Source organism: Salvelinus fontinalis, chromosome 15 (genome assembly GCF_029448725.1).
Source record: "Salvelinus fontinalis isolate EN_2023a chromosome 15, ASM2944872v1, whole genome shotgun sequence".
Taxonomy (NCBI): domain Eukaryota; kingdom Metazoa; phylum Chordata; class Actinopteri; order Salmoniformes; family Salmonidae; genus Salvelinus; species Salvelinus fontinalis.
Window position 1 is genome coordinate 722,268 of NC_074679.1, and position 15,496 is coordinate 737,763.

Here is a 15,496-nt window from a genome sequence, read left to right on the forward strand (position 1 = left end):
AGTAATGGGGTTTCATAATAAACCCCAGGAAGAGTAGCTGCTGCCTTGGCAGGAAGTAATGGGGATCCATAATAAACCCCAGGAAGAGTAGCTACTGCCTTGGCAGGAACTAAAGGGGATCCATAATAAACCCCAGGAAGAGTAGCTGCTGCCTTGGCAGGAACTAATGGGGATCCATAATAAACCCCAGGAAGAGTAGCTGCTGCCTTGGCAGGAAGTAATGGGGATCCATAATAAACCCCAGGAAGAGTAGCTGCTGCCTTGGCAGGATGTAATGGGGATCCATAATAAACCCCAGGAAGAGTAGCTGCTGCCTTGGCAGGAAGTAATGGGGATCCATAATAAACCCCAGGAAGAGTAGCTGCTGCCTTGGCAGGAACTAATGGGGATCCATAATAAACCCCAGGAAGAGTAGCTGCTGCCTTGGCAGGAACTAATGGGGATCCATAATAAACCCCAGGAAGAGTAGCTGCTGCCTTGGCAGGAACTAATGGGGATCCATAATAAACCCCAGGAAGAGTAGCTGCTGCCTTGGCAGGATCTAATGGGGATCCATAATAAACCCCAGGAAGAGTAGCTGCTGCCTTGGCAGGAACTAACAGGGATCCATAATAAACCCCAGGAAGAGTAGCTGCTGCCTTGGCAGGAACTAACGGGGATCCATAATAAACCCCAGGAAGAGTAGCTGCTGCCTTGGCAACAGGAACTAATGGGGATCCATAATAAACCCCAGGAAGAGTAGCTGCTGCCTTGGCAGGAACTAATGGGGATCCATAATAAACTCCAGGAAGAGTAGCTGCTGCCTTGGCAGGAACTAATGGGGATCCATAATAAACCCCAGGAAGAGTAGCTGCTGCCTTGGCAGGAACTAATGGGGATCCATAATAAACCCCAGGAAGAGTAGCTGCTGCCTTGGCAACAGGAACTAATGGGGATCCATAATAAACAGGAAGAGTAGCTGCTGCCTTGGCAGGAACTAATGGGGATCCATAATAAACAGGAAGAGTAGCTGCTGCCTTGACAGGAACTAATGGGGATCCATAATAAACCCCAGGAAGAGTAGCTGCTGCCTTGACAGGAACTAACGGGGATCCATAATAAACCCCAGGAAGAGTAGCTGCTGCCTTGGCAGGAAGTAATGGGGATCCATAATAAACCCCAGGAAGAGTAGCTACTGCCTTGGCAGGAACTAACGGGGATCCATAATAAACCCCAGGAAGAGTAGCTGCTGCCTTGGCAGGAACTAATGGGGATCCATAATAAACCCCAGGAAGAGTAGCTGCTGCCTTGACAGGAACTAATGGGGATCCATAATAAACCCCAGGAAGAGTAGCTGCTGCCTTGACAGGAACTAATGGGGATCCATAATAAACCCCAGGAAGAGTAGCTGCTGCCTTGGCAGGAACTAGTGGGGATCCATAATAAACCCCAGGAAGAGTAGCTACTGCCTTGGCAGGAACTAATGGGGATCCATAATAAACCCCAGGAAGAGTAGCTGCTGCCTTGGCAGGAACTAACGGGGATCCATAATAAACCCCAGGAAGAGTAGCTGCTGCCTTGGCAGGAACTAATGGGGATCCATAATAAACCCCAGGAAGAGTAGCTGCTGCCTTGACAGGAACTAATGGGGATCCATAATAAACCCCAGGAAGAGTAGCTGCTGCCTTGTCAGGAACTAATGGGGATCCATAATAAACCCCAGGAAGAGTAGCTGCTGCCTTGGCAGGAACTAATGGGGATCCATAATAAACCCCAGGAAGAGTAGCTGCTGCCTTGTCAGGAACTATTGTGGATCCATAATCAACCCCAGGAAGAGTAGCTGCTGCCTTGGCAGGAACTAATGGGGATCCATAATAAACAGGAAGAGTAGCTGCTGCCTTGGCAGGAACTAATGGGGATCCATAATAAACCCCAGGAAGAGTAGCTGCTGCTTTGGCAGTAACTAATGGGGATCCATAATAAACCCCAGGAAGAGTAGCTGCTGCCTTGGCAGGAACTAATGGGGATCCATAATAAACCCCAGGAAGAGTAGCTGCTGCTTTGGCAGTAACTAATGGGGATCCATAATCAACCCCAGGAAGAGTAGCTGCTGCCTTGGCAGGAACTAATGGGGATCCATAATAAACAGGAAGAGTAGCTGCTGCCTTGGCAGGAACTAATGGGGATCCATAATAAACCCCAGGAAGAGTAGCTGCTGCCTTGGCAGGAACTAATGGGGATCCATAATAAACCCCAGGAAGAGTAGCTGCTGCCTTGGCAGGATCTAATGGGGATCCATAATAAACCCCAGGAAGAGTAGCTGCTGCCTTGGCAGGAACTAACAGGGATCCATAATAAACCCCAGGAAGAGTAGCTGCTGCCTTGGCAGGAACTAACGGGGATCCATAATAAACCCCAGGAAGAGTAGCTGCTGCCTTGGCAACAGGAACTAATGGGGATCCATAATAAACCCCAGGAAGAGTAGCTGCTGCCTTGGCAGGAACTAATGGGGATCCATAATAAACTCCAGGAAGAGTAGCTGCTGCCTTGGCAGGAACTAATGGGGATCCATAATAAACCCCAGGAAGAGTAGCTGCTGCCTTGGCAGGAACTAATGGGGATCCATAATAAACCCCAGGAAGAGTAGCTGCTGCCTTGGCAACAGGAACTAATGGGGATCCATAATAAACAGGAAGAGTAGCTGCTGCCTTGGCAGGAACTAATGGGGATCCATAATAAACAGGAAGAGTAGCTGCTGCCTTGACAGGAACTAATGGGGATCCATAATAAACCCCAGGAAGAGTAGCTGCTGCCTTGACAGGAACTAACGGGGATCCATAATAAACCCCAGGAAGAGTAGCTGCTGCCTTGGCAGGAAGTAATGGGGATCCATAATAAACCCCAGGAAGAGTAGCTACTGCCTTGGCAGGAACTAACGGGGATCCATAATAAACCCCAGGAAGAGTAGCTGCTGCCTTGGCAGGAACTAATGGGGATCCATAATAAACCCCAGGAAGAGTAGCTGCTGCCTTGACAGGAACTAATGGGGATCCATAATAAACCCCAGGAAGAGTAGCTGCTGCCTTGACAGGAACTAATGGGGATCCATAATAAACCCCAGGAAGAGTAGCTGCTGCCTTGGCAGGAACTAGTGGGGATCCATAATAAACCCCAGGAAGAGTAGCTACTGCCTTGGCAGGAACTAATGGGGATCCATAATAAACCCCAGGAAGAGTAGCTGCTGCCTTGGCAGGAACTAACGGGGATCCATAATAAACCCCAGGAAGAGTAGCTGCTGCCTTGGCAGGAACTAATGGGGATCCATAATAAACCCCAGGAAGAGTAGCTGCTGCCTTGACAGGAACTAATGGGGATCCATAATAAACCCCAGGAAGAGTAGCTGCTGCCTTGTCAGGAACTAATGGGGATCCATAATAAACCCCAGGAAGAGTAGCTGCTGCCTTGGCAGGAACTAATGGGGATCCATAATAAACCCCAGGAAGAGTAGCTGCTGCCTTGTCAGGAACTATTGTGGATCCATAATCAACCCCAGGAAGAGTAGCTGCTGCCTTGGCAGGAACTAATGGGGATCCATAATAAACAGGAAGAGTAGCTGCTGCCTTGGCAGGAACTAATGGGGATCCATAATAAACCCCAGGAAGAGTAGCTGCTGCTTTGGCAGTAACTAATGGGGATCCATAATAAACCCCAGGAAGAGTAGCTGCTGCCTTGGCAGGAACTAATGGGGATCCATAATAAACCCCAGGAAGAGTAGCTGCTGCTTTGGCAGTAACTAATGGGGATCCATAATCAACCCCAGGAAGAGTAGCTGCTGCCTTGGCAGGAACTAATGGGGATCCATAATAAACAGGAAGAGTAGCTGCTGCCTTGGCAGGAACTAATGGGGATCCATAATAAACAGGAAGTGTAGCTCCAGTACTTACGCTGTAATCATCTGGTAGTCTGAGGAGTTGAAGACGTACCCCCCGACGACCCACATGATCCCCTGGTCCACTACGGCCTTGTGGGAAGCCCTGGCCAGACCGGGCTCGGGGTACTCCTCCCGTTGCCAGAACGAGGCGTTGGCTGGGACGGACAGAGAGCAGTCTGGACCTGATGGGGAAGAGAAGATGGATGAGGTCTCCACGACTAGCCTGGTTATATGCAGACTATCACTTAGATATCATATATTCACATCATATTTAAAAAAATAAACAGTTGTAGTCATAGTAGTTTATATACACTTAGGTTGGAGTCATTAAAACTCGTTTTTCAACCACTCCACAAATTTCTTGTTAACAAACTATAGTTTTGACAAGTTGGTTAGGACATCTACTTTGTGCATGACACAATTAATTTTTCCAACAATTGTTAGACAGATTATTTCACTTATAATTCACTGTATCACAATTCCAGTGGGTCAGAAGTTTACATACACTAAGTTGACTGTGCCTTTAAACAGCTTGGAAAATTCCAGAAAATGTCATGGCTTTAGAAGCATCTGATAGGCTAATTGACATCATTTGAGTCAATTGGATCAGGTCAGGGCTTTGTGATGGCCACTCCAAAATCTAGACTTTGTTGTCCTTAAGCCATTTTGCTACAACTTTGGAAGTATGCTTGGGGTCATTATCCATTTGGAAGACCCATTTGCGACCAAGCTTTAACTTCCTGGCTGATGTCTTGAGATGTTGCTTCAATATATCCACATCATTTTCCTGCCTCATGATTCCATCTATTTTGTGAAGTGCACCAGTCCCTCCTGCAGCAAAGCACCCCCACAACATGATGCTGCCACCCCCGTGCTTCACGGTTGGGATGGTATTCTTCGGCTTGCAAGTCTCCCCTTTTTCCTCCAAACATAACGATGGTCATTACGGCCAAACAGTTCTATTTCTGTTTCATCAGACCAGAGGACATTTCTCCAGAAAGTACGATCTTTGTCCCCATGTGCAGTTGCAAACCGTAGACTGGCTTTTTTATGGCGGTTTTGGAGCAGTGGCTTCTTCCCTGCTGAGCGGCCTTTCAGGTTATGTCCATATAGGACTCGTTTTACTGTGGATATAGATACTTTTGTACCTGTTTCCTCCAGCATCTTCACATGGTCCTTTGCTGTTATTCTGAGATTGATATGCACTTTGGGCACCAAAGTACGTTCATCTCTAGGAGACAGAACGCAACTCCTTCCTGAGCGGTATGACGGCTGCTTGGTCCCATGGTGTTTATACTTGCGTACTATTGTTTGTACAGATGAACGTGGTACCTTCAGGCGTTTGGAAATTGCTCCCAAGGATGAACCAGACTTGTGGAGGTCTACAATTTATTTCTGAGGTCTTGGCTGATTTCTTTTGATTTTCCCATGATGTCAAGCAAAGAGGCACTGAGTTTGAAGGTAGACCTTGAAATACATCCACAGGTACACCTCCAGTTGACTCAAATGATGTCAATTAGCCTATCAGAAGCCTCTAAAGCCGTGACATCACTTTCTGGAATTTCCCAAGCTGTTTAAAGGCACAGTCAACTTAGTGAATGTAAACTTCTGACCCACTGGAATTGTGATACAGTGAATTATAAGTGAAATAATCTGTCTGTAAACAATTGTTGGAAAAATTACTTGTGTCATGCACAAAGTAGATGTCCTAACCAACTTGCCAAAACTATAGTTTGTTAACAAGAATTGTTTGAGTGGTTAAAAAACAAGTTAATGACTCCAACCTAAGTGTATGTAAACTTCCGACATCAACTGTACGTAGAAGGTCATATATAATGTGACGAGTCTCTTATACGTAGAACACAATCAGAGGTCAATAACATTAGAGGCTGAGGGTAAGAGCGCTGATCGATAAGCAAACTCCGAAAGTATGACTGAACACGATCCTCTAAGTTAGATAGAGACGGTGCCCACCTTGCCACCCAGGCTGGCATCGACATGTCTTTGTGTCCTGAAGGCAGTGTCCCCTGGCAGGCCAACCACAGTCTGACAGGCAGTAAGGGACATCACAGGCCTCGCCCTTCCACTTGGATTCACAGTCACAATAAACAGCCCCTGTTGAGTTCCCCACGCGACACTCCCCTCGACCAGAACAGTTGTTAGGACATGTGTTCACCCTGGGGGGGGGGGGGGGGGAAGGGGGGGAAGAGAGAGAGAAAAATAAGACAGGGGGGAGGAAGAGAATGATGGACGGATGAGAAGGTATTTAAATATACTGATGAAATTGTTTAATCAAGTGTCATGATGTATGCTAATGAGGAGACAAAGGGGTCGATAATATAAAACTCCACAACGTCAAATATTGTAGAACGACATCAACACATGAGTAGTGAGACAGTCTGCTTCTATTTCATGTTATTCTGGCTGCAGCAGGAGACAGGTTTGGTGTTTGAGTAGTGAGACAGTCTGCTTCTATTTCATGTTATTCTGGCTGCAGCAGGAGACAGGTTTGGTGTTTGAGTAGTGAGACAGTCTGCTTCTATTTCATGTTATTCTGGCTGCAGCAGGAGACAGGTTTGGTGTTTGGGCTCTTTGATACACTACAGAGAGAGACACACTGGGGCCCGATGAAACACTACAGAGAGAGAGAGACACTGGGGCCCTATGAGACACTACAGAGAGAGAGAGACACTGGGGCCCGATGAGACACTGGGGCCCAATGAGACACTACAGAGAGAGAGAGACACTGGGGCCCAATGAGACACTACAGAGAGAGAGAGACACTGGGGCCCGATGAGACACTACAGAGAGACACACACTGGGGCCCTATGAGACACTACAGAGAGAGAGCGACACTACAGGTGAGACACTATAGAGAGAGAGAGAGAGACACTGGGGCCCGATGAGACACTACAGAGAGACACTGGGGCCTGATGAGACACTACAGAGAGAGAGCGACACTACAGGTGAGACACTATAGAGAGAGAGAGAGAGAGAGAGACACTGGGGCCAGACGAGACACTACAGAGAGAGAGAGAGAGAGAGACACTGGGGCCAGACGAGACACTACAGAGAGACACACTGGGGCCCGATGAGACACTACAGAGAGACACACTGGGGCCCGATGAGACACTACAGAGAGAGAGCGACACTACAGGTGAGACACTATAGAGAGAGAGAGAGAGACACTGGGGCCAGATGAGACACTACAGAGAGACACACTGGGGCCCGATGAGACACTACAGAGAGACACACACTGGGGCCCGATGAGACACTACAGAGAGACACACTGGGGCCCGATGAGACACTACAGAGAGACACACTGGGGCCCGATGAGACACTACAGAGAGAGAGCGACACTACAGGTGAGACACTATAGAGAGAGAGAGAGAGACACTGGGGCCAGACGAGACACTACAGAGAGACACACTGGGGCCCGATGAGACACTACAGAGAGACACACTGGGGCCCGATGAGACACTACAGAGAGACACACTGGGGCCCGATGAGACACTACAGAGAGAGAGAGCGACACTACAGGTGAGACACTATAGAGAGAGAGAGAGAGACACTGGGGCCCGATGAGACACTACAGAGAGAGAGAGACACTGGGGCCCGATGAGACACTACAGAGAGAGAGAGACACTGGGGCCCGATGAGACACTACAGAGAGAGAGAGACACTGGGGCCCAATGAGACACTACAGAGAGAGAGAGACACTGGGGCCCGATGAGACACTACAGAGAGAGAGAGAGACACTGGGGCCCGATGAGACACTACAGAGAGAGAGAGAGACACTGGGGCCCGATGAGACACTACAGAGAGAGAGAGACACTGGGGCCCAATGAGACACTACAGAGAGACACACACTGGGGCCCAATGAGACACTACAGAGAGAGAGAGACACTGGGGCCAGACGAGACACTACAGAGAGAGAGAGACACTGGGGCCCGATGAGACACTACAGAGAGAGAGAGACACTGGGGCCCGATGAGACACTACAGAGAGAGAGAGACTGAGGCCCGAGGAGCTTTCTTTTATCAGTTTCTCAGTCCAACTTGAATTGTATCACCATGGAGACGGGACCAGTACCCAGCAGAACTCTGGGTCGTTTGTGTCGTGCCCTTCAAAGATGTTGGGGGTCAAGGCTAACAAGCCTGGTTAACTAACTTCATTATCTCTTCCTGCTAGCCTGGTTAACTAACTACATTATCTATTCCTGCTAGCCTGGTTAACTAACTTCATTATCTCTTCATGCTAGCCTGGTTAACTAACTACATTATCTCTTCCTGCTAGCCTGGTTAACTAACTTCATTATCTCTTCCTGCTAGCCTGGTTAACTAACTTCATTATCTCTTCCTGCTAGCCTGGTTAACTAACTTCATTATCTCTTCATGCTAGCATGGTTAACTAACTACATTAGCTCTTCCTGCTAGCCTGGTTAACTAACTTCATTATCTCTTCCTGCTAGCCTGGTTAACTAACTACATTATCTCTTTCTGCTAGCCTGGTTAACTAACTTCATTATCTCTTCCTGCTAGCCTGGTTAACTAACTTCATTATCTCTTCATGCTAGCATGGCTAACTAACTACATTAGCTCTTCCTGCTAGCCTGGTTAACTAACTTCATTATCTCTTCCTGCTAGCCTGGTTACCTAACTTCATTTTCTCTTCCTGCTAGCATGGTTAACTAACTACATTATCTCTTCCTGCTAGCCTGGTTAACTAACTACATTATCTCTTCCTGCTAGCCTGGTTACCTAACTTCATTTTCTCTTCCTGCTAGCCTGGTTAACTTCATTATCTCTTCCTGCTAGCATGGTTAACTAACTTCATTATCTCTTCCTGCTAGCCTGGTTAACTAACTTCATTTTCTCTTCCTGCTAGCCTGGTTAACTAACTTCATTATCTCTTTCTGCTAGACTGGTTAACTAACTTCATTATCTCTTTCTGCTAGCCTGGTTAACTAACTTCATTATCTCTTCATGCTAGCCTGGTTAACTAACTTCATTATCTCTTCCTGCTAGCCTGGTTAACTAACTTCATTATCTCTTTCTGCTAGCCTGGTTAACTAACTTCATTATCTCTTTCTGCTAGCATGGTTAACTAACTTCATTAGCTCTTCATGCTAGCCTGGTAAACTAACTACATGATCTATTCCTGCTAGCCTGGTTAACTAACTTCATTATCTCTTCCTGCTAGCCTGGTTAACTTCATTATCTCTTTCTGCTAGCCTGGTTAACTAACTTCATTATCTCTTCCTGCTAGCCTGGTTAACTAACTACATGATCTATTCCTGCTAGCATGGTTAACTAACTTCATTATCTCTTCATGCTAGCATGGCTAACTAACTACATTAGCTCTTCCTGCTAGCCTGGTTAACTAACTTCATTATCTCTTCCTGCTAGCCTGGTTACCTAACTTCATTTTCTCTTCCTGCTAGCATGGTTAACTAACTACATTATCTCTTCCTGCTAGCCTGGTTAACTAACTACATTATCTCTTCCTGCTAGCCTGGTTACCTAACTTCATTTTCTCTTCCTGCTAGCCTGGTTAACTTCATTATCTCTTCCTGCTAGCATGGTTAACTAACTTCATTATCTCTTCCTGCTAGCCTGGTTAACTAACTTCATTTTCTCTTCCTGCTAGCCTGGTTAACTAACTTCATTATCTCTTTCTGCTAGACTGGTTAACTAACTTCATTATCTCTTTCTGCTAGCCTGGTTAACTAACTTCATTATCTCTTCATGCTAGCCTGGTTAACTAACTTCATTATCTCTTCCTGCTAGCCTGGTTAACTAACTTCATTATCTCTTTCTGCTAGCCTGGTTAACTAACTTCATTATCTCTTTCTGCTAGCATGGTTAACTAACTTCATTAGCTCTTCATGCTAGCCTGGTAAACTAACTACATGATCTATTCCTGCTAGCCTGGTTAACTAACTTCATTATCTCTTCCTGCTAGCCTGGTTAACTTCATTATCTCTTTCTGCTAGCCTGGTTAACTAACTTCATTATCTCTTCCTGCTAGCCTGGTTAACTAACTACATGATCTATTCCTGCTAGCATGGTTAACTAACTTCATTAGCTCTTTCTGCTAGCCTGGTTAACTAACTTCATTATCTCTTTCTGCTAGCCTGGTTAACTAACTTCATTATCTCTTCCTGCTAGCCTGGTTAACTAACTGCATTATCTATTCCTGCTAGCCTGGTTAACTAACTTCATTATCTCTTCCTGCTAGCCTGGTTAACTAACTTCATTATCTCTTCCTGCTAGCCTGGTTAACTAACTACATTATCTCTTCCTGCTAGCCTGGTTAACTAACTTCATTATCTCTTCCTGCTAGCCTGGTTAACTAACTACATTATCTCTTCCTGCTAGCATGGTTAACTAACTTCATTAGCTCTTCCTGCTAGCCTGGTTAACTAACTACATTATCTCTTCCTGCTAGCATGTTTAACTAACTTCATTATCTCTTCCTGCTAGCCTGGTTAACTAACTTCATTATCTCTTCCTGCTAGCCTGGTTAACTAAGTGCATTATCTCGTCCTGCTAGCCTGGTTAACCAACTTCATTATCTCTTCCTGCTAGCCTGGTTAACCAACTTCATTATCTCTTCCTGCTAGCCTGGTTAACCAACTTCATTATCTCTTCCTGCTAGCCTGGTTAACTAACTTCATTATCTCGTCCTGCTAGCCTGGTTAACTAACTACATTATCTCTTCCTGCTAGCATGGTTAACTAACTACATTATCTATTCCTGCTAGCCTGGTTAACTAACTTCATTAGCTCTTTCTGCTAGCCTGGTTAACTAACTACATTATCTCTTCCTGCTAGCATGGTTAACTAACTTCATTATCTCTTCCTGCTAGCCTGGTTAACTAACTTCATTATCTCTTCCTGCTAGCCTGGTTAACTAACTTCATTATCTCTTTCTGCTAGCCTGGTTAACTAACTTCATTATCTCTTCATGCTAGCCTGGTAAACTAACTACATGATCTATTCCTGCTAGCCTGGTTAACTAACTTCATTATCTCTTCCTGCTAGCCTGGTTAACTTCATTATCTCTTTCTGCTAGCCTGGTTAACTAACTTCATTATCTCTTTCTGCTAGCCTGGTTAACTAACTTCATTATCTCTTTCTGCTAGCCTGGTTAACTAACTACATTATCTCTTTCTGCTAGCATGGTTAACTAACTTCATTATCTCTTCCTGCTAGCCTGGTTAACTAACTTCATTATCTCTTTCTGCTACTCCCTTTTATACACTGCTCAAAAAAATAAAGGGAACACTAAAATAACACATCCTAGATCTGAATGAATGAAATATTCTTATTAAATACTTTTTTCTTGCATAGTTGAATGTGCTGACAACAAAATCACACAAAAATGATCAATGGAAATCAAATTTATCAACCCATGGAGGTCTGGATTTGGAGTCACACTCAAAATTAAAGTGGAAAACCACACTACAGGCTGATCCAACTTTGATGTAATGTCCTTAAAACAAGTCAAAATGAGGCTCAGTAGTGTGTGTGGCCTCCACGTGCCTGTATGACCTCCCTACAACGCCTGGGCATGCTCCTGATGAGGTGGTGGATGGTCTCCTGAGGGATCTCCTCCCAGACCTGGACTAAAGCATCCGCCAACTCCTGGACAGTCTGTGGTGCAACGTGGCGTTGGTGGATGGAGCGAGACATGATGTCCCAGATGTGCTCAATTGGATTCAGGTCTGGGGAACGGGCGGGCCAGTCCATAGCATCAATGCCTTCCTCTTGCAGGAACTGCTGACACACTCCAGCCACATGAGGTCTAGCATTGTCTTGCATTAGGAGGAACCCAGCGCCAACCGCACCAGCATATGGTCTCACAAGGGGTCTGAGGATCTCATCTCAGTACCTAATGGCAGTCAGGCTACCTCTGGCGAGCACATGGAGGGCTGTGCGGCCCCACAAAGAAATGCCACCCCACACCATGACTGACCCACCGCCAAACCGGTCATGCTGGAGGATGTTGCAGGCAGCAGAACGTTCTCCACGGCGTCTCCAGACTCTGTCACGTCTGTCACATGTGCTCATGTGCTCAGTGTGAACCTGCTTTCATCTGTGAAGAGCACAGGGCGCCAGTGGCGAATTTGCCAATCTTGGTGTTCTCTGGCAAATGCCAAACGTCCTGCACGGTGTTGGGCTGTAAGCACAACCCCCACCTGTGGACGTCGGGCCCTCATACCACCCTCATGGAGTCTGTTTCTGACCGTTTTAGCAGACACATGCACATTTGTGGCCTGCTGGAGGTCATTTTGCAGAGCTCTGGCAGTGCTCCTCCTGCACAAAGGCGGAGGTAGCGGTCCTGCTGCTGGGTTGTTGCCCTCCTACGGCCTCCTCCACGTCTCCTGATGTACTGGCCTGTCTCCTGGTAGCGCCTCCATGCTATGGACACTACGCTGACAGACACAGCAAACCTTCTTGCCACAGCTCGCATTGATGTGCCATCCTGGATGAACTGCACTACCTGAGCCACTTGTGTGGGTTGTAGACTCCGTCTCATGCTACCACTAGAGTGAAAGCACCGCCAGCATTCAAAAGTGACCAAAACATCAGCCAGGAAGCATAGGAACTGAGAAGTGGTCTGTGGTCACCACCTGCAGAACCACTCCTTTATTGGGGGTGTCTTGCTAATTGCCTATAATTTCCACCTGTTGTCTATTCCATTTGCACAACTGCATGTGACATTTATTGTCAATCAGTGTTGCTTCCTAAGTGGACAGTTTGATTTCACAGAAGTGTGATTGACTTGGAGTTACATTGTGTTGTTTAAGTTTTCCCTTTATTTTTTTGAGCAGTGTATTTAGCAATACAGTTTAAAAAACCAGTGGCACTTTTCCTCTTTTGGTAAAGAGCTACTGTAGCTACTGTCCAGACTCACCTGTTACTAAAAAGAGGACATGCAAGGTCAGACTCACCTGTAGGAGACGCTAAACACAGTCAGGTTATAAGGTCAGGGGTTAAGGGTTACCTATATGAGATGTTGAAGCCGGTCAGGTTATAAGGTCAGGGGTCAGGGGTCAGGGGTTACCTATATGAGATGTTGAAGCCGGTCAGGTTATAAGCAGCGTCGCTGAAGAAGTGGAGGAGGGCGTAACCAGACTGTGAAACCACCTCCGGAACAGTCTCGTTGCCATAGCGCTCAGGAACTATCAACCCACTGCAACAAGGAAGGACAACACCCATCAACACCCTGAATAATTCATCGTTACCCAGGTAAATCAATACTTCATCGTTACCAAGGTAAATCAATACTTCATCGTTACCAAGGTAAATCAATACTTCATCGTTACCAAGGTAAATCAATACTTCATCGTTACCAAGGTAAATCAATACTTCATCGTTACCCAGGTAAATCAATACTTCATCGTTACCCAGGTAAATCAATAATTCATCGTTACCCAGGTAAATCAATACTTCATCGTTACCAAGGTAAATCAATACTTCATCGTTACCAAGGTAAATCAATACTTCATCGTTACCAAGGTAAATCAATACTTCATCGTTACCAAGGTAAATCAATACTTCATCGTTACCCAGGTAAATCAATAATTCATCGTTACCCAGGTAAATCAATACTTCATCGTTACCAAGGTAAATCAATACTTCATCGTTACCCAGGTAAATCAATAATTCATCGTTACCCAGGTAAATCAATACTTCATCGTTACCAAGGTAAATCAATACTTCATCGTTACCAAGGTAAATCAATACTTCATCGTTACCCAGGTAAATCAATACTTCATCGTTACCAAGGTAAATCAATAATTCATCGTTACCAAGGTAAATCAATACTTCATCGTTACCCAGGTAAATCAATAATTCATCGTTACCCAGGTAAATCAATACTTCATCGTTACCAAGGTAAATCAATACTTCATCGTTACCCAAGTAAATCAATAATTCATCGTCAATCACCACCACCCACCACCACCACCCACCATCGTCCTCCCTGTACCCACCTGAAGGCAGCCAGTAGAGGGGTGTAGATAGAGTCACCATCGTACACATACAGGTGGTCCCAGCTGCACTCTGTAGCAAAGTGGTCCAACCTCAGCCTGAGGATACTGTTGGGCCTGCAGGGCAGAGAGAACACAGTTAGGCCTTTGGTTGGGAAAAAACAATTAGCCTTTAGTTCAACTAAACATGGATGAACTCAGGTCTAGGAGACACTGTTAAGATAAATATGGATATGGTTGAAGTTCCCCTTTTCCTCCAGAACCTAATTAGGTGTACCTAATAAACTGACACTGTAGGAGCCAACCATTTGGGTGAACAGGGTGGTGTACCTAATAAACTGACACTGTAGGAGCCAACCATTTGGGTGAACAGGGTGGTGTACCTAATAAACTGACACTGTCTGTAGGAGCCAACCATTTGGGTGAACAGGGTGGTGTACCTAATAAACTGACCCTGTAGGAGCCAACCATTTGGGTGAACAGGGTGGTGTACCTAATAAACTGACACTGTAGGAGCCAACCATTTGGGTGAACAGGGTGGTGTACCTAATAAACTGACCCTGTAGGAGCCAACCATTTGGGTGAACAGGGTGGTGTACCTAATAAACTGACCCTGTAGGAGCCAACCATTTGGGTGAACAGGGTGGTGTACCTAATAAACTGACACTGTCTCTAGATTGGGCCTATCTGTCAATGACATTGTGCAGGGTAGAGGCATGTTGCTGTAGTGCTATTAGTTTATAGTTTAACTGACGTTCCCTCGATGAGCCAGGTGCACTTGGTCTTGTACTTGTAGTTCCCTGGTCCGTCTGTCAGGAACCCTGAGGGACCCGTCAGCCTATAGGAGAGAAAAGAGGTCAAAGGTCAGACCAGTCAGCCAATAGGAGAGAAGAGATTTAAAGGCCATCGTCTCACCTATTACAGTCACACCTGATAACACAGCCATTCATCCAGTCACAAGAGCAGCTTTTCATCCAGTCACACCTGATAACACAGCCATTCATCCAGTCACACCTGATAACACAGCCATTCATCCAGTCACACCTGATAACACAGCCATTCATCCAGTCACACCTGATAACACAGCCATTCATCCAGTCACAAGAGCAGCTATTCATCCAGTCACACCTGATAACACAGCCATTCATCCAGTCACAAGAGCAGCCATTCATCCAGTCACACCTGATAACACAGCCATTCATCCAGTCACAAGAGCAGCCATTCATCCAGTCACACCTGATAACACAGCCATTCATCCAGTCACACCTGATAACACAGCCATTCATCCAGTCACAAGAGCAGCCATTCATCCAGTCACACCTGATAACACAGCCATTCATCCAGTCACAAGAGCAGCTATTCATCCAGTCACAAGAGCAGCCACACTTCCAATAGAAAAAAATAATAATAATTTAGTTATGAATTGAACTTTAATTGAATAAGTTGACTTCACATGGGATGATTTCACTGAACAACTTAATTAAGGGAATATTGGAATGATCCCCAAACGTTTTCAACATACATCTGTAAAATGATAGTCTAAAAACTAAAGCTTTGGTTGTCTTCCTCTCAGGCTTCCATGTCTTC

General features: G+C 45.8%; 1 protein-coding gene across 7 annotated transcripts in view; it reads right to left on the reverse strand.

Moving 5' to 3' along the window:
- Nucleotides 1–15,496, reverse strand: part of LOC129811250 (attractin-like) — a 242,380-nt gene that overhangs the window by 215,018 nt on the left and 11,866 nt on the right. For all 7 annotated transcript variants that reach the window (XM_055862407.1, XM_055862410.1, XM_055862406.1 and 4 more), the window contains exons 2-6: nt 14,664–14,747; nt 13,913–14,026; nt 12,982–13,110; nt 5,885–6,087; nt 3,924–4,092 (exon numbers count right to left, since the gene is read on the reverse strand). In XM_055862407.1, the coding sequence (XP_055718382.1) occupies nt 3,924–4,092; nt 5,885–6,087; nt 12,982–13,110; nt 13,913–14,026; nt 14,664–14,747 (699 nt within the window). The remainder of the gene's footprint in view (nt 1–3,923; nt 4,093–5,884; nt 6,088–12,981; nt 13,111–13,912; nt 14,027–14,663; nt 14,748–15,496) is intronic.